Genomic DNA, 27,444 nt, shown 5'->3' on the forward strand with positions numbered 1-27,444 from the left:
GGAGACGTAATAGGAACCAAGTGTCTGTATAGGTTATATGTGGGTACGTTGATACAGCTAGTAATGGGGCGTAGAGGCACGTTGGGTTTATGGATCTAAGGAAGGCCATAGAAGGTGCGTGATGGAAACATGTTTTTACCCAAAATATTGGTGATGTTGTTATGGAAACCTAGCCAGGTATTGTTGGTTTTAAAAACCCTCCAAAATGCGTACGTAACCCAATTTGTACGATAACAGTGGCTGTGGTGCCTGTTATGTCGGCGAAACAAACCTGCATCTCGCTGCACGAATCTGGGAGCACCTTTCTTCCACTGACAAGAACTCCCATATTTCACATCACCGTAAAAACTTGGAAAACTGCCGAGGTTTATTACCGAAGATTGTTTTCCATCTTGGACACTGCCAGACTTTGTATGGGAAATTTTCATTAAATAAGCACCCGCACCTGTTTCAGTTTTTGGCAAAGGACTGTCACTTACTAACTATAAGAACCACTTGCAATATAAAATTGAAGATGACAAATTAAAAAGGAAACAATATTTTTTAAATCATACGTTAAAAAGAATGTATGGAAAAATGGCAACTCGCAGTAGCTCGAATAATTTAAAAAATGCTTATGCGAAGTACACGAGCTTTTAACAAATACAATGAGTACTCCTGCCGGTATAATTTTGGAAATCAGAAATGAAACAACGAAAATTTCTTGGTGGCTAACAAGTTGTATGCAGATTACAAAAAAAAAGACATCCAACCAAACCAAACTAAATGGTGTACAACTAAACTCGAATCCACTCAAAGTACCGACTCTTGTTACTTTCGAATTTAGCAGCCTTTGGGGGTCGTTAATTTCGGGGAGCAAACAACGTTATATAAAGTTGGTGCGACTGAGCTCTTAGTTTCCAAAATAGAAGACGGAAATTCGTAAAACAAAAAGGTTGTTCAAAAATAAGATGTATACTTCGTTCCAGTTTCATGTCGCTGTCACATGGGTGGGCTCTTCATGTCTAGACCGTGCTGTCAGTGGTTGGTACGAGTTGTCCAAGTTTTTCTCGCAGTTCTATTCTGAGCCCTTTAACTCCTTTCTTGACACACATTTCACAGAAACAAGGAATCTCTATTCCTCCTCCTTGAGCCCACACACCTTCAGGAGCACATTATTTTGCTGGACCAATATCTCTTCGTGCGCTGGTAGAGTTCTGAATTTTCATTTGAAGAAACGCTCCTGTCGAAAATTATGTAGAACTTTTAATTTTAATTTGAGCAAAAGATCCTGATCCTGTTAGTTCGTTCTTGTTACGGGTTTTGTTTTAACACAGCGCAACATGAACTGATGAAGCACGAATGGACATTTTATAATGCTTTGTGGCATAAGCGATACCTTTCCTTACTGTGAAGTGCCTTTGTCACTTTCAATTGACTATTGATTGGAAAAATTGGTCTCACTATTTTCGGAACGATGGTAGGGATGGGCTCATTACTTTTGGGGGAGTCGCTACTTTCGGGATTTTATGGCGGCCACAATTTTTTGACGTTACTTCGGAATTTTACGGTAAGCCATGATTGCTACTAGTAATATGTAGTAAACAATTTTACATTGGTTTATCCCACAAAATAACACTGTTCTACTCGTTTCCTTACAGGATGGAATAGCAAGTTTCGATGTACTTGACAACGACACCTATCCTACCCCAGCAAATACATCCATTCCACTATATGGGTAAATCATTATTACATTACATTTTACTGTTTGAATGAATATAATAAGTTATGACCAGTGACAGTACTCGTGAAACAAAAGTCCAGTTGTATAACTCTTTTTCTTCCAAACTTCTAAACGTAATGTTCTGAGAACCATTTTGCAGGAATTATAAATTGTATGTCGCAAAAATCTTGGGACATGTCGCAAAAAGCTTGGGAGATGTTACTTAGGAAAGTTGGGAGGGAGGTCTAATGCAAGTGAAGGTTACCTTGCTACCCCTCTGCGCAAGAACTAGCTGTGGACTAGCGAACTGAGAGACATTGTGTCGCCAGATCTCCCAATGCATCTCATATCCAAAAAAGATACGGAATTTCCAAAGGTGATAAATTCTACTAAGTTTTTACAAGGCTGACCCTCAGCCAGACATTGGAGGCTTGGAGGGCCCCCAAAAGGAAGGGATATGAGAAACATCCTCAAACAAACTTTGTTGAGAAAGGGTGGGCAAAGTTCATAGACCCTATGCAAAAATGGCTAACATTTTTACATTTATGCGTCAATGATTTGGACTCAACATTCGCTAATATGAGTATACCACACCAGCTGACGAATGATCTAAGGGCGCCGGTCTGTAAATATTGAGAATCACTGGTCAGGCTAAGGGTTTGACATTTGCTTTAATAGCGCATGATTGTGCAGTTTGGGAGTTTGAAAATGCATTTGATACTAAACGTCAAAATTTGCTTCTCTATAAAGCGGTTAATTTTTTTTTTTTTCAGGCATGGGGAGAGGTGTGCTGGTGTGATTGCTGCTGTGCTAAATAATTCCTTTTGTGGAGTGGGATTGGCGTACAAAGCTCGCCTTGGAGGTAACTTTAACATTTAAAGTTTAGGAATGCATGCTCAGGTCACGATTTCTGTCTGTACTGTAATCAGGCCCCCCAGTTCTTTAAAAGTCATGTTGGTGTGAACTTTCCAATAGTGTTTAGTATTTTTTTTTTTTTTTTTTCTGAAGTGAGTCACGCTCTTCACTTTAATGCAGCGTTTGAAATCAAAGGCAAAGGTCTTCCATTAATCACACACAGCACTGGTACATAATATAGAAGATGACTGTGCGAACACCCCAGGCATCAAGAGGCCATGAGGTGGAAGATATCAAAGTATTGACTTGCTCTCAGCTTTCAATTTGAAACGATGATTTTTTAATTTCTGATGATCCAATACAATACTGCTGAGTTGTATGTTGTCACCTCAGGGAAATAGGAAGGCGCTCTCTTAAGCTGATGATCTGAGATATTTTGCTTCGAGAATCTGGAAGCAGAAAACCTTGCATTGTCAGTGAAATTGTGGATAAGGGTTTCAATGTAATATAAGAGGTTGTGGATATCAATTCTTTTGTATTTCTGACGGGTTCACGAATTGCGGCATCACTACCGTTTGAATCTGTGTTTTCTGAGTTCTATAATTAATCACCAAGGGGAGCAGCTTTACCTAAAAGTAAATTTGAACGAACTCGGGATTCTGACAGGTGAGTGTATTCAGAAATCATCCAGGTTTTGTTTTTGTCAATTTTGGTTGCAAAGAGGCAACAAACAAAAGTGTTTCGAGCGAGTTTGCGTAGTTTGTTCAAACTGATTCGTGGAAAAGCTCCTTCCCGTTCCTGCAGGTATATTTTATTTAACCAGCATAGCTCAGATGCACAAAAAAGCCTAGCAAATGACTACAGTAGTGTGGCGTTGATCAAATTGGCTGCAAATAAACACAAAAGAGTATCACAGTAAGCTAACAATATAAGCTGTTAACTTTAATTTTATCCGTTTTTCTTTTTGTTAACCTTTGTGCACGCTTGATGAGCTGTCTAGTTTTTGAAGCCAACAGAATTCAGAACTTGAAACCCTAAAGTACACAAACTTTGTAAATCCGCTCGAAATTGATAGTTTATCTCCGGAAGGGGCATTAATTACTTTTTTGGCCAAAAAGTCAGGACAACCCTCAAAACATACCCAGCTTTAATATATGCTGCGGATTTTGTGCCTTAAATGTGGATCTATATTTGCTTTTTGCCTAAAAGCTGAATTTTGGAAAATTTGATCACATGACACAGCCACTGCATTTAAACAAAGGTAAAAGTTAAGTAGTAGGAAAGTAGCCTTGGCACAAGGTAAGCTTTTGTTCAAATTTGTTTTTCAAGATTTTGGCTCGCAACCTATACTATGCCTATAATTTGCTTAAACAGTCAGTTGCTTAACATCTGTCTTATTAGATTTGACAATTTAGCTCGACAGGAGTCCTACTCCTACCTATATGTAACTGTCTACAGGGTAAATATTAATTCAAGTAGTTCCATAATGTTCCATCCCTAGAATGTAAGTACCATCATCGCACTATTAAAGTAACATGTAAAGAACACTTGAATACTGCAGAGGGTGTAATCTATTCGGGTAATACACACGTGAAATCAAAACAAGCCCATTAAGTAGTATCTTTATCAGAGGGAGTATGTTCTTGTTTTCGAAGATGGAAAGTCTAGTCCATTTTGCTAAGATAAAAAGCGTTACAGCTGGGGCAACTGAAACACTTTAGATCAACTTAGGAATGGTTGAATGATGTTCACGTTTGGATTTACTAAACATTTCAAAGCTTATTCTTAAACTTTGTGACTGTGTTAAGTCACCGAATTGAGGGACAGAGAGCCCGATGGTTTGTTCATGACATAATGTTTTCAGTTGTTTTAACTCGAGTTTTGTTTTGTTTATGTCGGTGCAGTCAAGCTTTTTCATAAATGGAAGTCGATACAATTATTCTTTTATTTTCATGGAAATTAGCCTTACTAGCCTCGCTGGCATGTGCAAAATTCAATAGAATTTTAAATCTTAAATGAGCTTAGTAGGGCTAATTAACATATATTGAAAATATTAATAAATTGGCCGCCATTTATGAAAAAGGTCTATGTCTGGTAAAAGTTTGAGTCTTTTCTGTACATGCAATACCACCAGCTGCAAAGTGTGTGTTCGTGTTGCAAACGTGTTAGGTAAAACTAATAAATCGCCAAACTTATGTAATTGCTGTAGGACTTTGATAAGTCTGTTGTATTTGATGAGGAGTGTGTCGTTCCCATACCTGCAGTAATATAATAACAATCCTTAGTCGATCAACTGTTTTACAATTACGTCTTCAAATTTCTTCTGAAGTATATTAGCCAACACGACTGAGTGAGCGGCCTATACTAACACCATCAGTTTGTGTTTAGAGCTTGTTGCAGAAGAACACAGTTTTTGTAATCTATTGAGGATTCCTGAAATTGAAGCTTAGGCAACCGATAGCTAAGCTTAATTGTTGTTTCTCAATACTTATGTTTTGTCAGAGTAGTTGTGACGCACCTGAATGCGCTCCCCAAAGAAGTAGCGGGAGAAAGCTCTTTCAACATTTTGTAAAAGCAATCTAAATTTATTTTGAAAACTAGATAAGTTAAATTTTTTCCCCTTAGTTAGATTTAATTCTAGGTATTGTCAGAGTTTTAGTGTTTTATTTCAGAGATTCTAGGTATTAGCGAACGTCTTCGATGGGGCTAATGTCTGACGTTTCCTTGTCTGTTGTTACATAAATTGTTGGTGTTGGTGATTACTTGATGTACGGTGAATTTCTTGGGCTTTGTGGTGAGCAGCTTCTTGTTGATAGGTAAAAATTAATCGTTTGTCTGAGGATTGTGTAGCATAGGTGTTGATCGCGACATTTCGACTGCTATACCGCTAGTCTTCATCAAGGGATGGTGTCGAGTAGCTTTGTATCAATATAAGTAGCGCCATGGTTGATGGTGATTGGTGCATTTCAGTTCTTTGCTTTTGAGTAATTGGAGGATTTGGATCTTTGCTGTTCAGACTACACGCTTTTCCCTCAGGAGTATGCTGCAGTGCTGATAATCTGCTGTCAGTTGCTTTATTGTAGGCATCCATGCTTTAAGAATTTCAGTTCAATTATAAAGTGTCATGTGGACAGCCTCTCTAACCCTCCCGCCAACGGGTGCACCAGTGTCATGATCAATATACTTAACCTTGTTCCAGAGCGGATAGTGTCCGGTTTCATTAGTCATGTTCTGGAACAGCTTAGGTCTGAGTACAAGCAAGTAGTATCTCTTTATCGTGTTCCTTAATCCATCCATGCTTTGATCTCCCAATTTTTCCAATATAGACTTTGCCATATTTGCAGGGAATCTTGTAGACTTTACTGTATTGTTGGCAACGCTGACAAAGGAAGGGCTATTTACAAACGTCTCTACGCAATTGTGAAATTTTCATTGCTCCACTTTCTAATTCAGTGGATAAAGAGCTCTTCTGGTATGCAGTTCGCCGTAACAACGTGACATGCAACAATGATAAGAACTGGAATGTCTCTTTTCTTTTATATAACGAAGCATAGCATGTTAAGCATTTGAAACCATTGCAGAACAAAGACTGGAAAGCCAGCAGAGAACTATGCCTTTTCTCCTACGCCATGTCTCCTACCATTATTAAGTTGTTCACGTGTGTATTACTACCAATTAACACGCTCTGTAGTATTCAGCGCACTTTGTCTGTTACTTTAGTTAGTGTGATGATGGTATGGAATAATTAACAATTATTCCACGAGCACGCGTTGGATATAAGATGATAGATAGCGCCAAGTTGGCTATACTCATCTCATCTCCAACAAGCGCGAGTGGAATAATTGTTTTATTGAAAACAATCAAGTAATATTGGTAGACCTAGCTGATTTCCTTTTCAAGAGCAACCAGAAAACAATTTATGGTCACTGCTTCTCGGGCATGGTATAATGGCTCATATACTATGGCCGCTAAGCCAATCAAAACCCTGGAATTGCATTATATAATGATCCATTTTTTTGATAATACTGAAATATAACGACGCCAACTTCTGTTTGAGTTTATATTCTGTTGTCTGTATTATAAGCAGATTGTGAAACTGCTCAGGCTAGCCCTTCATCCGTTTCCTATTCCTGGAATTATTTAGTCTTCCTACCTACCTAGAATTCTCAGGAGATCCAAGAAGTCTGGGCACCCGTTTTTCAAAGGAAAGGTCTTTATATTTGAGATGCTGTCTGACTTCTGCTCATTCGTTGAAGGTATTCGTCTGTTTTTCGAAGAGGAAGCCGTAGATGCTGACGTAGCTAGGGCGCTCAGTCATGCAATGGACCACATTGACATATACTCAAACAGCTGGGGCCCAGGTGACAAGGGATTTGAAGTTTCTGGCCCTAATCAACTCGTACAACGTACGTTGCAAAGGGGGACAGAGAAGGTAATGGTTTTATGTCATCTTACCCAGGCCTTGCCTGAAAAGTGTATTTGGAATGGGTATATGAATGATAAGTGGATGCAACTGCCATCTCCTTAGATTCTCTGAGGTTAGACACTGTAATTTGTGCACATTGAAACATGCATCATCTTTTTGCGGCAAGGGATTGGCAATGACATAAATGCTTTATGTTATAACAAAATGCAGCAGGGTACTTTACAACAGCAACTGCCAACTGTCATTATTACGTCCACCGAGCCTTTAGCATACAGCCATACTTGCATCCCTCTGAAGTCCCCATTACACAGGTACCTTTTCATACTGTAACTCAGTAGCTCAGTATCTTCAATGTCCAACATCCGTTAGTAAGACAGTGTGTCCCCAATCTGGTCTGCGGCGCAGCTGCTATCCTCGAACTCCATGTCTTTGCCGCTTACTCTTTCCCTCCATGAACTGATTGGTTACCTTCTCGCATGATGCTGAACTGAAGCAGATGCTTCAATTAGTTGTAAAATTGATGAGACATTATTCCAGTTACAATGCAAGGCAGATAATCTCCGCGAACAAATATCTAAGCATATTTTCGCACCAAATGGAGGCTATTGTTTATTTATATGTATTAGAATTCCTTGGTGATTTGCCTTTCAAACGGGAATTCATTTGCGGGCCTAATCAATATAGCAATCACTTGTTGATGATTCCATCCTCTCCTTAAGTATGTGTACCTGACAGTTGATTGTGGAAGTTATTGTTTTCTCTCTTAGGGTCGCATGGGTCTTGGTTCAATTTATGTGTTTGCTGCTGGCAATGGAGGACTGATTGTCAAAGATAGTTGTGCATTCAATGGTTATGTCAACAGCATATATACAATTGCTATAACGGGGATTAACAAGGATGGTTCAATTCCTGTATATGGCGAAAGATGTCCTGGGATCATGGCAGTAACATACAGCAGAGACTTGTTTGGTGAAAGCAAAGTGGTAGGTCACGAATGGCATTGTTACACGAAAGCATATATCGCATTATATATCAGTGGATAAAACTGCCAATTTCGTGGTTTTAGTGCCTTGAATTATTGTCAGAATTGAAAATAATTTCAACGGCTTTTCTTTGATTGACGTCAACCAAAACGCAACTTTATCCAACTCTTTGAAGGCGATAGGTCGCGTGTTATTGGCAACCGCTGTAACTATCAAGCTGGAAAATATTCCAGTTATTGCCAAAAGAAACAACAAATCAACTTCAACTATCAACCTAAAATTGCTGAAAAATGTATTAACCTGGTAACTTTGCACGGCTCTCAGGAAAATTCAAACTATTTGACCACTTTCGATCGGTTCTATTCCGTACCTTCTGGAAGAATGGGTTTTTTTTGTTTTTTTTTTGTTTTGTTTTTTTGTTTTTTTTTTTGTTGTTTTTTCACAAGGCGTTTTATTTCAAACCCGTCCTTTTTTTGATATTCCTTCTCGTCAGTCTGAAAATAAATAAACATTCCTTCATTGACCAAAGTAAGGTTTAACCGTTAATATAAAATCAGTTGTGCTTACATTTAAAACTTAGGCCTGGTTACATGGCAAGTCGAAAGATAGTCGCTATGCACGAAACATTGAAAATGGCTGGCCTTTGTTTTTATAACCGCCACCTGACAGAAAACCCGAGCTCACGACTGGCTTTCCTTCGTAAAGGTAATATATTTGAAAGCGAAACCATAAACTAATGGTCATTTTCGGTTTTTGAACTGTCAAAGTTTGGTATGGTAATTTTTTCCGCTTTAACTAGCGTTAAATATACGGACAGCTCTATGATCCGTCAGAGGCTAATATTCAAATAAACTGTACCTTTTTTACAGACTTCTCAGTGATATACAGCACACTGATTATAGCACTATAGTTTTTGTCAAGAGTTAGTGTCCGAATTAAAGACGTTCTTTTGTATCTTCAGACCTACCTCATGCGGTGCGTTAAGTAAATAATAAGGCTAACTGTTCTCAGTAGGAATTTCCTGGGTTCGCTCACTAACGTTGAACACATGGCTTTGTTACTTATTTAACTCATAGATAACTGCTGATACCAGCAAGGCCTGCGCAGACAATTTTAAAGCCAGTTCTGCCGCAGCAGCAATGGGCTCTGGTCTCATAGCGTTGATGTTAAGTGCCAAGTGAGTTACTACCGAAATTATGTGGATAGGCTTTGTGCTTTTCTTATGTTCACTGTTTGTATGCATTTCGTCGAGAGGCAAATTACAAAGTTTGAGGATTAAGTAGTTTGTTAGACGGCCGGTCAAATAAATGTTCTTCAAATCACGTTTTCATATTCCCATTCGCCAGGCAAAAAAAAAACAACAACAACAAATGTCAACGGTATTGCTTTTGTTGCTCCATTTAGTCATTTTTCTTTAATCCTCAATTTTCCAAAGTCGACAAGTTGCTAAACAAATAAATTTTGTAGTTGGACTCTGTATGGGAAAGGTGATTCTTAGCTTAAGAACTAAACAGCAAAAACAGTAGAAAGAATTTGGCATTAGTTTGCCCAAAGGACAAAACACAGGCTATCCAGCTTCTCTGATTTGATTAACGTCTTAAATTTATTGTTGTGTCGTGCTCTTCGCTTCTTCTAGCTAGTAATCTCTCTGCAGCCCACTACAGCTTTTCCATATTAATATGTTTACGTGCTATTTTTTTTGTTTATTTGTTGACATAAAATAACATAAAAGTATATTTATAGCTTGAATGCAGTTGCACTTTCTTTCCACTATCCACTTACAAACTAGGTGCAAAACGCACGTCATGTGTTACCATAAGTTAGATTATTGTAAAAAGGGTAAACAGTGTAAAAGACTAACACAGACAATGTTTTTGCAGTAAAGGCCTTACTTGGCGAGATGTTCAGCACATCATTATTCGTACTGCTAGGCAAGAACCTGTCCGAGGTGTTGCACGGGATGAGTGGAACACAAATAAGGCTGACTTAAAAGGTGTGTTATGTTTACTTTTTAAATGTAATAAGTTGTGAGCAATCAAGGTTACAGGATGATCTTGTTGTTGCTGATTCCTTGTTTTACAACAATGGAATGATCGCAAATGCTGGTAAATTTCAGGCCATGGTCTTGGGGTCATCGAACTACTGCTTCGAATTTATTGTTAACAACTTTTCTATTCCAATTTATAACAACAGATCTCTCCTTGGTTTGAATATTGATAGGAAGTTTATTTTCAGCGAGCATATCAGGAAAATCTGTAATACAGTGAGCAATCAAATTGCGGTCCTTTCTCGATTCAGGAAGATTTTATCTTGAGAAATAAGAATCAAGCTTCACAAAGTATTTATTATTTCTCATTTTAAATACTGTTCCTCCGTCTGGCATTTTTGTGGTGCACAAAACCGTGACAAGCTTGAGTTGCTAAATTAAAAGAGCTCTCAGGGCTGTTTACAACGATCGCTCATTAAACTATAAAGAATTATTGGATAGGATCAACCTAGTGACTCTGAATGACAAACGCGTACAGGATATGCTGTTGACTGCATTTAAGATTTTGTATATAAAGGATATGCCGAGATACCTATCTGAGCCACTCGTTTCAAGATCCCTTAAGTCAGGACTTAGAGGAACAAACAAGTTCAGAATACCAAGGGTCTCAAAGACATCATATGGGTTACACTCCTGTAGATACTTTGTCTCTAAAACCTGGAAAAACCTCTCAGAAAATATTAGGTCGACTTCGACGTACTAGTCAATTAAAGATATTGTGTTTATGTAATATATCAAACACAAGGTGTGTTTCGTCAGATATCCAAACACTGAGAAGTAGGTTGAAAAAACGAGGCGCAGCCGAGTTTTTTAAACGACTTCGAGGTGTTTGTATATCTGGTGAAACACACTGTCGAGTGTTTGATATGGCTTCTCAAATGATCAATAATTCTTGGAGAAATTGAAGGCTAAAGTTGGCAAAATTTTATGGTAAGTAGGAGCACATATCCAGACCACGATCACAGAAGTGATTTCCTTTGTTTTCTCTTGATGAATTATTATTGAGTTTGAGAAGTAATAGATCAAACACGAGGAAGAGTGTTTCCTCCGATTTCCAAACACCGAGAAGTAGGTTGGAAAAAAGAGGTGCAGCCGAGTTTTTTTTAACCAACTATTGATAATTCTTGGAGAAATTCGAAGCAACTTTTTATGATAATTAAGATCACATTTTCAAACCTCCTCCACGATAGTGATTTCCTTTGTTTTGGCTTGATGAATTACTTATGAGTTTGAGAATTATATATGAGGTTTTGTAGTTACAGTCGACTCCCGATAACTCGAACCCTCGCTAACTCGAACCTCGCGCTAACTCGAACCAATTTTCCTTTCCCTTCAGGTCATTTTCTGTATGATTTACCCTCGATAACTCGAACTCCCGATAACTCGAACCTTTTTTAATTTCCCTTGAAGGTTTGAGTTGTCGGGAGTCGACTGTAGTTGGCGTTCGGAGATATTATGCAACTCTATAAATCCGAATTTAAATAAAGTTTATGTGTGTATCGCATAAAGCGTTTTCCACAGGTTTATCTGTATTATTGGGAGTATCTTTTCTTTTAATCAAAATCTGAATTTTTCAGTTGAAGGCAAAAGTTGAAAAATCCAATTTTGTTTATACTATACATGAAAAGAAACCTGACGTAGATGGTTTCATCCAGAACCGCGGAGACAAACAAGGAAGTCGATGTTCTTGTTTGAAAAATCACAAAATGGCCATGATTAGATCTTAAAACTCATATTAACGGCTTATTACTGATTAAAACACTTCCCTTAGAATTGGCTTCTTACAATCGTATCAAGAAATGGTCCATTGTAGTGAGTCAAATTCGTCTTCACAAGTCCAAACAAAAGCCTTTTGTTGTTTATTGCGCTTAGGGAATTGTTCCGAGACTCGGCGAAGATGAATTTCAAATCGTCACAAAATTGTCGGCGTGTCAAATTACCGGCACTAAGGGAGAGGGGTTTGGAAAGTTGCGGAAGGTTTACTATTATTGTTATTGACCCCAAGCAAGAAACCTGGAAATGCTAAGTTTTTTTTATACGATTTTGGATCAGTTGATAATAGCGCGCAGCACAACGCCGCAAAACAGTGAAGCTTTTATCGATCGTTTCACTTCAGGTCAAGAGTTGTGAATTTCAAAACTAACTTGCCTTACTCGTAAAAAAAAAAAGAAAGGAAAGACGCGAAGCTCGCGCTTTGGATTAGAAAAATCGCCCGATTAGACCGTTTGATTGAAAAGGATCAATGTGGTCGTTGTCATTTAGTCTTAAAACAAAAGCATCGGTTGCTAGCGCGGCTCTTAGTTATTTTTAAAACTGGATCACGCTTTCACTCGCGACGCGACGCCTTCGCCAAATATGCAAATTTCGAACTCGTGCAGTCGTCGGCTATTTTTGAATTTCCCTCGTGAATTTCGCTATTGTAATAACAGCGAGTTTGAATTTCCCTCCTGAATAAATAAGCCTTTGTTTGGCGCTAAAGCTATTGTTTCAAAATCTCCTTTTATGGCCGTATTTGCGACGCTAAACAAAGAGCATTGTCTTTGAATTTGATCAGCTTTTCTTGATACGATGTCTGCGATCCATTAAGCCAAAATTTGCGAAATTTTTGGTGCAGAATTAAATAGAACCATAATTTCCGGAACGTTCATTTCGAAAACTTCAGTCGCCCTCTCGAGCTTGTCCTTTCCCGGTAATTTGGTCAGTAGAAAACAAAAAAGAACGACTTGAGCAATGAGTTTAATGCAAGCATGAATTCCGTTAACATTCACAATGTGTTACATGTAATATTGTTTGTGGAACGTTTGTGTTCTAACTTGGAATTCTATTGACACCTTAGAAAAACTAATGCGAGTTACCGGTTCTTTAAAGTGGAAAATACCGTTCCATTCGGCAACGAAATTTTCGGAAATTCTAACGGAAATTTCGACTCATTGGATCTCTCTCCATATTCTTTTCTTTGATTTAGTAAACGATTACGTTGGATTTGGTTTAATGGATGCAAGTAAGATGGTGGAAGTAGCAGTCAACTGGAGTACAGTTCCTCCAAAGGTCACCTGCACTATACCTCGTCTTCATGTTTACAGGTATGATGGAAAATATATGTAAAATTTGCTTTGTTAAGTTTCTCCTCTGCTAAGTAACATAAGTGCTGTTCATAATGGGAGAGAAGCACACAGGATACAGGACACCCATGACGATTATAAACATTCGCCATCAAAGCTCTTAGAAGTTGGCTCGACTGGTGTTTTGTCCCAGGGCCTGTTGCATAGGTTGTCTTCATCTGCTGGACTTGGGTTTACTTGAACTTGGATTTGTTTTTGTTTTTTTGTGTGTAGAGTTAACATTATGGACGGCACCTCAGATAGTTACACACAATTTGCCGCCTTTCGCTCTTTAGTCTTGTAATCAAATATAATTAAAATTTTTCATAACAGGACATCGCATATTAGGCTTTGATCGTAACATCAAATTAAAGCTTAACGTGCTGTTTGGTCTCTTCTTTTATTTAAATTTAACCTCTTTTTTGAGAACTTTGAAAGAAGTGTAGCATGTGTCGTGAAAACTCCATGTCCCTTTGTGCCATATGTGCATTTGCATCTTTCCTTGAGGAGACGAGACAATCGCCTCCTCCAATTCACCCGCCCCAAGTTTACGTATTGCACTCTCAACAACAACAGCGTGGTGCTTATTTGACGCATTTGAACCCTGAAGCAGTGCTTATTCAACGACCATAACAGTAAAAATAGACAGCGTGTGGTTAACATTTTAAACTGACTTTGTCGTTCCAGCTTTCTTATACTTTTTAGAAAATGACTTGGGTTTTAAAACTCACCTCCTGTTAATAAATTCTTCCCCTGGACAAGTGCTACATCAACGAATGGAGGATCACTTTTTTTCAAGAAATTCCATATTGACCTAATGGTTTTTAGAAGTTTTAAATAACTGCCACCCAGTTGAAATGCCACCTTTAAAAAAAAAACATAAAAGAGAAGAGAATCTAAGGGGTAAGAACGATACGATTAGCTTTGTAAGGGTAGATGTTTTAGTTTAAGTTAATGTTTTGGCTTAGTAAATTTTCTCTCCTTTCGTTTGCTACTTTCTATAGTGACAATTAGGGAAATGTAAATGAAAACGAAAATAAAAGCATTCATGTTTAAGACATTTATCAAGCACGAGGAAGACAAAGGGGCTGAAGACGCGAGGCGCACCGAGTTTTTTTGTTTTTTAACCAACTTCTTCAAAATGTATGGAGATCGGATGAAAGAAACACTCGACAAGTGTTGATATAGCTTTTCATACCACCAATAATTCTTGGAGAAATTCAAAGGCAACGTTCACCAAATTTCATGCTTATTAAGATCGCATTTCGAAACCTTCACGACATTCATTGATATCCTTGGTTATCTGTTCATGAATTATTAATGAGATGGAAATCAAAACCCTTTCGCATTCAAATAACAGTTGTTTCGTGCATTAAAACGAGAGCCTTAGTTAGAAAAGCAATTTTTGTACAACAGTTTGAAACAACCCAAGTGCTTTTATTTAATGACATAAGTTTCCCAGTAACATCTAACGCTAGAAAAATTGCGTGTTATTTTCCTGTTGGTTGGGTTATAGATGATGTTTTTTCTTGTCTTTCAGTGAAATCCCTTCCAAAGAAACGTTAGAGGAAACAATCGATTTGAGTAACTGGAGTGATTTCTGCGGTGACAAAATTAACCACTTGGAACACGTGGAAGTCAGCGTTAACTTGAACTATAGCCGTCGAGGTGATCTTTTGATTAAGCTCGTATCACCCCAGGGGACTGTGTCCTACCTTACACACTACAGAAGGATGGATAGTGCTATGAAAACGAAAGACTTAAACTGGGTGCTGATGACATTACATCACTGGGGAGAGAATGGCTTGGGTCCATGGAAATTAACATTAGAGAACTCACAACTGAATAATGCTAATACTGGTTAGTTGTGTGCTTATTTTGGAATATTGTTTGTTTGTTTTATTTAAGTAATGGATAACAACGTTTCGTTGTCATCACTTAAGTATGAGAACACCAAAAAAGACGTGCCTTTAATTTATAGGCACTATTTCTTTCAACTTAGCGATTCAAGACGTTGGAGCTTTTGTTGCCCGGCCTGTCTGCCTTATGTACCTTACGTGGAAAGCTATTGTAGAGGCAGAAATTAATTAAAAATAAAGGTATTAAATGTACCATTTCCCCGGATCTACAGGGAAGAGAGGAAGCCTTCGATTTAGTTTTTTTAGGTGGTCTCTCTAAACGATACGGCCAAGTAAAAACAAAAAGGCAAAGATACAGATGCAACGAAACTTCCAGTGTCAGCACCTCAAACCAACGTTGCCCAAAAGCATACGTTCAACAGGCCGCTTTTGGTATAGCCATGCTTTAGTACACGTGGATAACCTGATACACAAAGGACCCAGTCGCAACGGAATTTTTTTTCTATTCAACAACCGGGCACCAAGGTTTGCTCACACTGCCGAACTACTCGAGTATACAGATTTTCTATCCCAGCTGGTCCTCAACTTTAAAGCAGGTTGTGTGAAGGGCCATTTGGAAATCAGTCACCACTTATCCTCATTTATTATGCTAGCAAGCATTTACATTTTTAGGGGGGATGGGGGAGGGAGGTGTTGTGGGGTAGACCTATAAAGGCTACCAAACCCAAACAAATCACCTAGTACCTCGAAGGCTAAAGCAGCATGTATCATGGAATTTGTTTAGCTAACATACACCAGGCTTCATTGACTTTTTGTGGAAGCCAACTTACCCGTTCTAAGAAACAATTGAAAAGAAATCAATCTGGTTGATAGAGAAATGTTTCATTTGTGCTTAAGTTGAGGCACAATAGTCCACATGTTAAGTGCACTCATGGACTGTATAAAATGCATTTGGTAATGGCGACAAAGTTGACAATTGTCCTTAATTTTTTGTTGCGCTGACTTTTTTCTAAAAGGAAAGCGAAAATTGTTGTAGAGTTTTGTTTAACCAGCTTTTAACTTGTAACTATTTTCCCTACCAGTCAGCAACAGTAGGCTAACAGAATCATTAATAACTTTGTTGCCTCCTTTGTTTTTTCCTTTGGTAAGGAATACTCTTCAACTGGACGTTAATTTTACATGGGACAACCTTGAATCCACTAAGCAACAACTCTCATGTGCCTACAACAGCCCATGTGCCTACAACAGCCAGTCCGAAACCAAGTCAGAAGACGACAAAAGGGAAAACACAGTCTACAGGTGAGAATGTCTTTATTTCACCAGGCAATACTGTACATTGTTAAGCGGACCAAAAAACCGCCTTGAGGTGATTCCTTTGGACACTGAGGTCGTAACTAGAAGCAATCATTGATTAACTAAGCCAGGTCGACTCAGACTGGGGCTTAAGCTAATTGTAGATTAAGGTAACATAAATAATTTCAATGGCATCTCGAAATAGTTCTCAGTAGGCACATAAACAATGAGAAACAAAAGGCGTTTTCTGACAATTTCACCAGTGTTTTCACAAGGGAATGAACATCTTTTCAAACAATAAGAAATTGAGTTTCTCAGTGTTGATTTTTTTCGGCGTGTGTTGCATGTGTGTTCCAGTAAACTTAATGAAATGCGTCTACGAGCGAGTTGCTTCAAGTGATTACGGGGTCAGGCGCTCCGTCTACCAGTGTCAAGATATAGGTCATTAAATGTGAAAGCTTTCCTCTGTATGAAGCTTCTTCAGTTCTTGAGTCACAAAATCCTCCACCATGTTACAAAACGCCGGCCATGTTTTTGTTTGCCGTCCAAACCAAGTACAAATGTGTGCGCGGCCCAAAATAATTTATATTATTATTCAAAATCGCTCCGACACAGCAGCCCATCGACAATCACGAGTTGGTAACACTGGAAATGCTTTAAAAGCTTTTCACGGATATCAGTTATAGGAGTGCCATAAATAATCAAAATAGAGTAAACAACTATAACTAATAAAAAAAAGGGGATTGACTATCATTTTAAGCAATTTGATTAAAAAAACGCAGTCTCGAGCAAGAGGCAGCCATTATTTCCAGAATGTTATTCCCATTGTGTTGTAGTAGCGATTAATTATTTAAAGAGTTTGCACCTTTTGTTTATTTAAGTTTTATTTTACGTCATGGTATTCTTTTTAAGCACAGCTATGAACTGTTGGTGGTGCTGTTGCCAGTTTGTACTGGAATTCAATTTTAACCTTAGGCGAGCGATTTCTAAATAACCAATTTTTATTTTACATTTTTGCTAAGAACACGTTAGCAACAATTGGTTCTTTTATCGTGTTGAACATCACTGGGAGAGAAGTTTGTTTTTCTAATTTAAAAATACAAATTTTAATTATATTAATGATTAATTTTGTCAAAATACATTTAGCAATGAAGCTAAGCGAAAGCGTAGAGCGACGTTTCGATGTCGTTATGGCATCAATACCAAGCTGAAAATAACGGTCAACAGAACTCATCCCCTAAAAAATGCGTTCATAAATGGAGTAAATAAAGAGGGCTTAATAGCGAAAATAATGGTTAATTGTGCATGATATTGTTAATTACAGTGAAATGTTATAAAGTCAGTAAATAAATTTCACGTGTTTAACAGTAAGTCACTCAGTAAGTAATTTTATTAGGTAGGGTGGCCCAGTTATCATCGTCATCATCATCATCATCATCATCATTTATTTATTTGCCTAAATAAAAATAGAAGAAATGATCGAATTTACAATAATGGTGAGGAGACCTCAAGAAACCACCAGGCTTATAAGAGAGCCCACCTCGGCTGTCATTAATAAGTAGAAAATATGGTGCTGCCTAAGTGCGGCTTGGACAATTCATGATTTTATAGATAAAAACTGCAACATTTTTTTCTTAAAGGTGAAAAAACTAGATGAAGAAGTAGTTGATATTGGGAGAGAGTTCCACATTTTGGGACCTTGGTAAAGGACTGTAAATTGCTTAAGATTTGTTCGACAAGAATGCGATCGATAGTGGTTGGCTGTTCTGGTGCCATAATTATGCACTTGACTACTTGTTAAAACTGAAACAATTTCAGAAACATTGGAGGTAATAATTGATTTTGATAATAAAACATAAATTTGGCTATTTGAAATGAATTAACTTGGAAAATGTCTAAGGTACCGAATTTAGCAAACAGGGGAGCAGAGTGTGCTCGATAATCTGAATTGGCAATGGCTCGCACAGCGCGCTTTTGCAAGTACACATATGTGGACGACCAGGTGGAGTTACAGTCAGTGATATAAGGATATATTAGCGCGAAGTACAAAGTTAGTTTTGTTTTTAAAGATAAATAAAATCGGGACCTGAATATGATACCCACTGACTTGGAAAGTTGTTTACATATTACGCTGATGTGATGCTTCCAGGTTTGATGTTCATCAACAGAGACACCTAGACACATAGAGGGGCCCTGCATTACAAAGTTTACAATGACCAATTTAAAACTAAAACGATTTAGGTTTTGTGACCTAAATCTTGCTGTTTTCAGCATGTTAATACACTGTATTCCTTTCTGCGTTCAAACGACGGCTTCTGTCGCGTTTTATAACATCGGAAGAAGCTTTCAATCTTGCTAAAGTTGCCATTTTGGCTTTATCCAAGTGAACGTAAATATAGAAATACATCAAGCGTTTACGATGATTATCGCTATACATTATCAAACTTTTCAGTGTTTACATTTGTTCTCGTGAATTGATCTTATGGCTCACACTGGACCCCGAATGAAATTTATTGTGAAGCTGAAGTTTAGTTTCCTATTTTACCCTCAGAATTGCCTTGAATCTTTAAAGTTAACTGAATGTTTTGTTGTTGTTGTTGTTTGTTTTGTTTTGTTTTTGTTTTTTGTTTTTTGTTTTTTTCATTTTCCGTAGTGAAAACAACAACAACAGTAATATAGCGTTCTCTATTCCAGTATTTAATATGCATGTGAAGTGCGCGCTTTGGTTTGTTAATCGTTGGGGGGCATGTGCAGTTCATCATTTCAAAATCCTCAAAATCCTTTCTTTTTCCGCGGTTAAGTGATCTTTGGACTATTTTTTATTTAATTTTGAACTTCAAAACCCTGTATTTTAACTGAGGGAGGAGAGAGAGAGAGAGAGCCGTGCAAACTCGCCAAATTTGCCAAAAGTTTGCGACATACTGAGCGAGAGAGTGAATTCGCCTCACATCACGATAACTCGTTCATTGCGCAGGCGCGCATTCACGAGTTAAAAATATAAAATATGAATTCCACCTTGAAAGCTGCTGTACATATAGAAGCTAAGAATTACTAAAAAAGAAAAAGCTACGTAGTTCTATTTACCTGAAGGAAAGTCATATCGTTTGAGGAGCTTCTTTAGGTGGGACGGAGTAAAAAATTTTAGGCCAAGAAATGCGGATGGACGCTGACCTAGAGTACACCTCGTGCGTACATACATACATACATACATACATACATACATACATACATACATACATACATACATACATACATACATACATACGTACGTACGTACGTACGTACGTACGTACGTACGTACGTACGTACATACATACATAATATACTTTATTTATCCTCGAATTTACAGAGTAGCTTTGGTTAGCTAATATCTTCGAGAAATTCAAAATTAGAAAGAAAGAGTAAATAGACAAAACAAAATAAAATGAAATCACAATTCTATCATTATATGTACACGTAATATACAGAGTAGCTTTGGTTAGCTAATATCTTCGAGAAATTAAAAATTAGAAAGAAAGAGTAAATAGACAAAACAAAATAAAATGAAATCACAATTCTATCATTATATGTACACTACATACATGCAACATTATATACACTGTGGAATGGCCTCATAATTAAGGATCTTCTGCTTGAAGTACGTAGTTTCGCACGCATAGCATCGTTAAAAAATTTATACTTTTGAATTCTGACCGTTGTTATTCATCCAAATAACTGCTTAATTCAAAGTTCAGAGGTATTAATTTACTTACATGGAGTATAAACCTTAAGTATCCTTTCAAAACAATAGTAATTTAGTTTTCAAGCATTATATCTCTTCTTGTTGTGTAGTTACGTTTCTACGGAATTGAAATTTTTCTTGTCCGCCTGCTTGTGCTTCGATCCACAGTTCTTTTTACGTCTGTTCATATAATCGTAACTATATTGGCAGGCCGCTTTGCGGCCCTGGTATAATTTTAATCAGTTTGTTATATTTAGTCAAATGCGGTGATTTGATATTACTGCCAAGAGCCGTAGAATTCCGAAGATTCGTAACAAGTGCCTCCATTTGTTTTTCTTGGTAAGGAACCCCCTCTGAGCATACTGTCTTACTGACTGAGGAATTTTCACGTAAAACCTCTCCACATACAAGAGAGTCATCAATGAGGCCAGGTAGGATTTTAGTGTTTCGGACAATCAGTTCCTTTATTTGGGAAATCGTATGTCACCATCCACGCTCAGACCAGGTTGCATGTTTGCTCGTCGTTACTCATTGCACATTTTCCCACGTGAACACACTTGAAGAGATTAATATGGCAGCAGATTTGTAGTATTTAAGTTATTTTACCTTCTTAAACAAATAGCACATCGCAGGGAAGGATTAAATGAGTTCAAACTCCCTCAAGCGTTGGCATCGGGTTACGCACACGCAAATTCCTTTTAGAAATCAAAATTAAGCTTCTGTATATTCGAACATTTCCGTCCCAATTTAAAGGGCACTTTATAAGCCACTATTTTTTAATTGCTTCAAAATGGCGCACAGGACTCTCAGAATGTGCCATTTTGAAGAATTCAAAGAACCAGTCCTTCAAATTTACGGACTGACAAGTCTAGACGGCAAGTTCTGACAAGTGCAAAGCGCTCTAAGAAACAGTTGTTCACCCAAAGTCTAGGTGAGTCTAGTCAGTGATGTCTTGTTCGTCTCAGCTCCTTCTCCGATATAAAAATTGTCAAGATAGCGAGAATTCCGGCTTACTGACGGAATGTGTTCTGTTTCTGTCTTTTCTCGTTTTGTGTTCTTATTATTTGGCTAGTATTGTAGTTTAGAAAACGTTTTTAAGATCAAGTAGCAAAGTTAGAAAATACGGATATGGTGATGTCATTTATTAATATGTCGCTCATAACAGAATCATACGAAAAATATTCATCCGATCCGGGATACATTTCCTTATGGAATTTAACCGGCAGCCGTCAAATTTCAGTAGAACACTCCCGTTCACGTAAAAAAGAAACACCAATTTATTAAAACTTTCAGCCCTGGTATAATTGTAATTTGTTGTTATGGTTAGTCAAATGTGGTGATTTGATATTATCGCCTAAGAGTCGTAGAATTCCGAAGATTCGACAAGTGACTCGTAACAAGTGCCTCCATTTTTTTTTTCTTGGTAAGGAACCCCCTCTGAGCATACTGTTTCAGTGAGTGAGGAATTTTCACGTAAAACCTCTCCACATACAAGAGAGTCATCTATGAGGCCAGGTAGGATTTTAGTCTTCCGGACAATTAGTTCCGTCATTTGGGAAATCGTATGTCACCATCCACGCTCATACCCGGTTGCATGTTTTCTCGTCGTTACTCAATGCATATTTTCCGGTGCCCTAACACTAGTTATATGTTTTTCAATAACTTCCTCCGGTTGCACGTTTACCCACGCTTAGTACCAGCTCCATCTGTTTGCCTGTGGTTAGCACAGGTTGCATATTCGTCTTCATGTAGTGCTTGAGTTGCTCTTTGTTCCTCGCTCTACATCAGTTGCATGCTTTCGTAAGTTTAGAACTAGTAAAATGTTTGTCCCTACTTCATAGCAGTTGCATGTCACCCTCGGAACCAATTGCATGTTGCTGCTTTAAGTTTTGTATAGCCGGTAAATTTCTATTACTAATGCAATGTCAGATCTGATTAAAATGGTTAAGGATAGCCACTATAAATGCCCAAAGCTACCAGTACTTGTGACGAGTCACTTACTGAATCACCCCATCTTTTCTTTCAATGTAAGGAATATCCTCTGAGAGTACTGTGATATTGCCTGAAGAATTTTTACCAAAAAAAATTTCTTCGCATGGCAGTCAAGAGTCAAAAGAACCAGGTGAGATCACAGGGCCTCTAGGAGTCAAATTTGATGTAAATTCCGGCTAAATTCCCAGGGAAACTGCGGCACTAACAGATTTTTTTTATTAAAATACTGATCGAACAAAACGTCATGGGATCTTATTACGCGTCTGTTGAGAGATTATCCCCAAGCCAGCTATCGTTTAGCCTCCCACGCAGTCGTTTTTAGGGGAGGAGTTAATACGAGTCCCCTAAAAACGACTGCGTGGGAGGCTAGCTATGGTCTCCTATGAGGAAACGATCGTCGCCTGAAGGGCGACGACCGAAAAGCGAAGCTATTCGAGAAAGGGCCCCAAGTGCCGAGAGAGAAAAGAGACAAGGGATGAAACTAAGCCCACCGTAAGCTACGTGGATGTGCCCACAGTCATTGATACATGCGGCTTGAGTCTTGGGAATAATCTTTCAACAGACGCGTAATAAGATTCCATGACGCTTTGTTCGATCACGTCATTAAATTTTAATCAACGCCGCAATTTTCCGGGGAATTTAGCGGGAATTCGCATCAAATTTGACTCCTCTGCGCCCTGTGGTGAGATTTCTTTCTTTGTTTCCTTTTTTCTTTCTTTCATTTTATTCTTTCTTTCTGTCTGTCCCTCTGTCTGTTTGTCTTTCTTTACTTTCTTTGTTTGCTTCTTTCGTCTGTCTTACTTCGTTCTTTCTTGTCACTCCATACAGTATCCAAGACCAGCTAACAATAGCGAGTATCATCTCTTGGTTTATTACTCATCCTCATATTTACCCTCCTCCTCCTCTCTCCTCCTCCTCCTCCTCCTCATCATCATCATCATTATCATTATCATTACCACCATCATGGTTGTCATCCACCCAATGCGTGACTAATAAGGCTTACAATCACAATCGTGATAATCACTATCATCTTCATGGCCATCATCATCATCATCAAAACTATGATGGCCTCCAAAAAGTAACTTTTAGGGGTCTCGTGGGCGTAATCCTATGCCAAAGCAAATTCCAGCACCTTCATAACACCTTCGATATTTTCCAAATTGTCACAAGTAGCTATTACTACAACAAGGAAATATTTTCGGATAATGATCTCGTAACACTGGCAGTGTAGCGCATGTGAGATTTCCTTTTTCAGGAAAGCCCGAATTACAGGCCCAGTAATTCGAGTAATCTCGGGGAAACCCCGGGAATTGATTTTAAGTTTTTATTTATTTTTTTTAGTTATATTTTAATTTTTAAGGCAATTTTGATGTGAAGCGCTTGTGGACATTTTAGGAATAAGCCCTATAGAAATAAATTATTACTATTATCATTATCATTGTCATTATCATTATCATTATCATTATCATTATCATCTCGATTAGAGCCACTTTTTAGTGTATAGATAAATGTCTTCGTAGATTGTATACATACACTGCCGGCATGTGCGCTGTAATGCATGACTGAAATGTAGACAGGGTTTGATATTTGTTCCCGTGAACATTTTTCGTTCAAATCACAGGAGAACGTTCGACCTAGTAGACTGAATTGCAACTAACAGTTTGAAGCAAAACAGATTTAGGTTTAAGTAACTTTGATGGTATCCGAATACCGCCAGATTTTTTATAAACTTTTGCCAAACTTAATTTGTCCTTGTCCTTAAATTAAATTTATACCCGTTTTTGTAACGTTTCACAATACACTTTAGGTATAATCACGTTTTACGTCATGTGATGTGATCGCATCGCGTATCGATTTATACCAGTTAAAAACTTAAAAACAATTTTGTGTTAAGTTCAACGTTATTTACCTTTTAGGTGACGCGTATGTAAAGCGGCCCAAATTTACTTAAGTGAAGCTATTTTTTTGAATATGGGAAAACATTATTCTAAAAACGACATGACATGAGTTTGTAGTAACAAGATTTTTAACAAGAAATTTCGTGGGTTTTCATAATTTAGTTAGCTAATTGTATGCCCTTTAAAATTACGTTACAATATTTGTTAAGATAGCATAAGAAAGAAAGAAAAAGGAAAACTTATTATAAATAGAGGAGAAGAAAGACAGAAAACGTTTCACAAGGTCGTGTGGCAGTGATTAATACTGAGCAAAATAATACTGGAAGAGAGGTCGTTTAAATAGATGTTTTGTTGGTTTTTGACGAATAGAAAAAAAAAGAAAAATAGTCAACAGTAGAGTTGCTAGCTAATACCTTTTAAACATTGATCTTTCCATCTATGCCCTCAATATTTGTCAAATATCAGTAATAATAGTAACAGTAATAATAATAATAACCTCTTTATTAAAATATTCTAAGCAAAATTGCTATTTACAAGTTAAAAGTAGAAAAAAGGACTAAGTAATAATAATAATAATAATAATAATAATAATAATAATTGTTATAACGACAACAACAATAACAGTAACACGATGCAACTGTGGTAACCAATTTTCGGTAAGTAATCGGTGGAGAGTGTCGACCTGCCTCATATTGTTATTATAAACTTTTTGTCAGTCCTCGTCCACAATCCACAGTAATCCGGAAAAATTTAAAACCGGCGTTTTCACCCCGAATACGCATCATCACACTGGAGTTTTCGCAAAGTTTTGGCCGCTACGCTAAATATACGGTGGTGAATGCGCATGTTTCTCTTGTGGCGACCGCGTCTTTAGAAAAACTACGGTTTCGCCGTCCACATTGGCGTTTTCAAATGTATCTACGCTAGAGATCCTTTTTCGGTGGTCGAAAGCGCCGCTCTTTATTGAAGGGAAGGCGTAACCGGGGAAGGGGGGTGCGTTTTCAGATTTCTCCAGATTAGTGTGGACGGGGCGTTGGAATGTTTGTTAAACTTATTCGGAGCAGGGACCGAGCTTCCTGAACAGTAAGACCTTAGTAAAACGACATAAAAACAAAGTATTTGTTTTCCGTCAGATACTGCTTGGAAGATTGGCGTTGGAGTTGGAGTTGGAGGCGCTGTGGCGGTGGGCGTCGCAGCGTATGGGATAAAACGTTTACTTCGACGCAAGAAAAAGAGAAGGTTAGTATTGTGATCTGAAGATGAAGGAAAAATAATGTTTTGTCTCATAGGAATTTTACTGCTTCGCAAATATGACGTGAAAGACTTTGCGACAAGAGTGCGCTATCATGTTGAAGTAAACTAAAACAAACCTGTTTCATCGTTTCATGTGCTAAATTAGTAGAACCTAGTGAGCAACACTTCCCATTGACACAGACGCAAGTTTTGAAAAAACCCAACCATTGTACTGTTAACGTCACTTATCGTCGTTGCTGATCGCTAGTGTAAGTTTCCTTATGGTCTTTGGCAGTCATATTGCATCCGTCCCTTAGCTGTACCAGTGTTGAAGGCCATACTTTCATAAAACAAAACAATGATGCGTTCATGTTATTTTTTACATTGTTATTTCAGGGGTAACCAATCCACGGCTCCTCACCCATTGCAGAAAGAAAAAGGAAACACACTTGAAGAGATTAATATGGCAGCAGATTTGTAGTATTTAAGTTATTTTACCTTCTTAAACAAATAGCACATCGCAGGGAAGGATTAAATGAGTTCAAACTCCCTCAAGCGTTGGCATGGGCTTCGCACACGCAAATTCCTTTTATAAATCATAATTAAGCTGCTGTATATTCGAACATTTCGCAAACGGAATGTACCAATTTAAAGGACACTTTATAAGCCACTTTTTTTAATTGCTTCAAAATGGCGCACACTATACCCTCAGAATGTGCCATTTTGAAGAAATTCCAAAGTCTAGGTGAGTGTAGTCAGTGATGTCTTGTTCTTCTCCTTCTCCGATTTAAAATTTGTCAAGATAGCGAGAATTCCGGCTTACTGACGGAATGCGTTCTGTTTCTGTCTTTTCTCGTTTTGTGTTCTTATTATTTGGCTAATATTGTAGTTTAGAAAACGTTTTTAAGATCAAGTAGCAAAGGTAGAAAATACGGATATGGTGACGTCATTTGTCAATATGTCGCTCATAACAGAATCATACGAAAAATATTTATCTGATCCGGATATAGTTCCTTATGGAATTTAACCTGCAGCCGTCAAACTTCAGTAGAACACTCCCGTTCACGTAAAGAGAAGTTCTAACAAGCTTGAGCGAGACGTTATATCATTGTAAGACATTACAGGTATAAGAAAATTCAAGAAGAACGGCTGCTTGGGTTTCTATCTTTTATTATTTTTTAAATTGCGTTTTTCTTAAATTTTTCTTTTAGGAAAAGGGGAAAGAAACACTAATTTATTAAAACTTTCAGGTGTCGTAATTTACATGTAAGTCCTCGAATTAGTTTATTTGGTTTTGGTGTCCTTAAATTTTGTTAGGGTGGATATAAAATTAGTGATGATATAAATAGTTTTAATTGTATAGAACGCGCTTGGCCGCTTATGCTTTGTAGAAAATCAAGTCGGCCAAGCCCAGCTTGCGGTGAGAGGTTTTGTTAATATTTAACATGAAGTTATTATCGAAGTTTTTTTTTTTATAGCGAATGGTTTAAAACCATATTTTATCAAAAGGATAATTTATTGAAAAAAATAGAGTGTATTTTATTATAAATTATATGATTAACAAATGATTATTAAATATAATTATATATAATGATAATATCTATCATGATTAATACATTACAGGTATAAGAAAATTTAAGAAGAACGGCTGCTCGTGTTTCTATCTTTTTGAATTGCGTTTTTCTTAATTTTTTTTTAGGAAAAAAGGAAAGAAACACAAATTTATTAAAACTTTGAGGTGTCGTAATTTACATGTAAATCCTCGAATTAGTTTATTTGGTTTTGGTGTCCTTAAATTGTGTTAGGGTGGATATAAAATTAGTGATGATATAAATAGTTTTAATTGTATAGAACGCTCTTAGCCGCTTATGCTTTGTAGAAAATCAAGTCAGCCAAGCCCAGCTTGCGGTGAGAGGTTTTGTTAATATTTAACATGAAGTTATTATCAAAGTTTTTTTTATAGAGAATGGGTTAAAACCATATGTGATCTAGAGGATAATTTATTGAAAAAAATAGAGTGTATTTTATGATAAATTATATGATTTACAAATGATTATTAAATATAATTATATACAATGATAATATCTATTATACAGAGATAACAGTGTTTGCAAAAATGTTTTCTTTTCCCACCCCCTTCTGTAGAATTTGGAGAAATTATGCTGGATTACTTGATAAATGTTGCCCTCGTGGTGCGGAGGGTAGCCGCTCATTCGGGATAGTATTTATTTATTTATTTATTTATTTATTTATTTATTTATTTATTTGATTATTTATTTATTTATTTATTTTTTATTTATTTATTTATTTATTTATTTATTTATTTATTTATTT

General features: G+C 37.3%; 1 protein-coding gene across 7 annotated transcripts in view; it reads left to right on the plus strand.

The window, feature by feature from the left end:
* LOC146483286 (furin-like) overlaps positions 1-27,216 on the plus strand; it is a 41,840-nt gene extending 14,624 nt beyond the window's left edge. The window contains exons 5-19 of one of the 7 annotated variants that reach the window (XR_014863978.1): positions 1,641-1,717; positions 2,476-2,564; positions 6,814-6,989; positions 7,751-7,966; positions 9,043-9,143; positions 9,847-9,959; positions 12,979-13,096; positions 14,655-14,974; positions 16,123-16,272; positions 20,332-20,418; positions 21,416-21,502; positions 22,020-22,109; positions 25,011-25,116; positions 25,507-26,234; positions 26,751-27,216. Coding sequence is in view for 6 of the 7 variants with exons in the window: in XM_085106454.1 (XP_084962580.1) it covers positions 1,641-1,717; positions 2,476-2,564; positions 6,814-6,989; positions 7,751-7,966; positions 9,043-9,143; positions 9,847-9,959; positions 12,979-13,096; positions 14,655-14,974; positions 16,123-16,272; positions 20,332-20,418; positions 21,416-21,502; positions 22,020-22,109; positions 25,011-25,116; positions 25,507-25,591 (1,815 nt within the window). In the remaining variant the exon portion in view is untranslated. Of the gene's footprint in view, positions 1-1,640; positions 1,718-2,475; positions 2,565-6,813; positions 6,990-7,750; positions 7,967-9,042; positions 9,144-9,846; positions 9,960-12,978; positions 13,097-14,654; positions 14,975-16,122; positions 16,273-20,329; positions 20,419-21,415; positions 21,503-22,019; positions 22,110-25,010; positions 25,117-25,506 lie in introns of all 7 variants that reach the window. The other 6 variants (XM_085106454.1, XM_085106455.1, XM_085106458.1 and 3 more) reach the window with 6 other exon arrangements.
* The last annotated feature ends 228 nt before the right edge of the window (positions 27,217-27,444 follow it).

Source organism: Pavona decussata, unplaced genomic scaffold, assembly GCF_977016875.1.
Source record: "Pavona decussata unplaced genomic scaffold, jaPavDecu1.1 SCAFFOLD_40, whole genome shotgun sequence".
Lineage (NCBI taxonomy): Eukaryota > Metazoa > Cnidaria > Anthozoa > Scleractinia > Agariciidae > Pavona > Pavona decussata.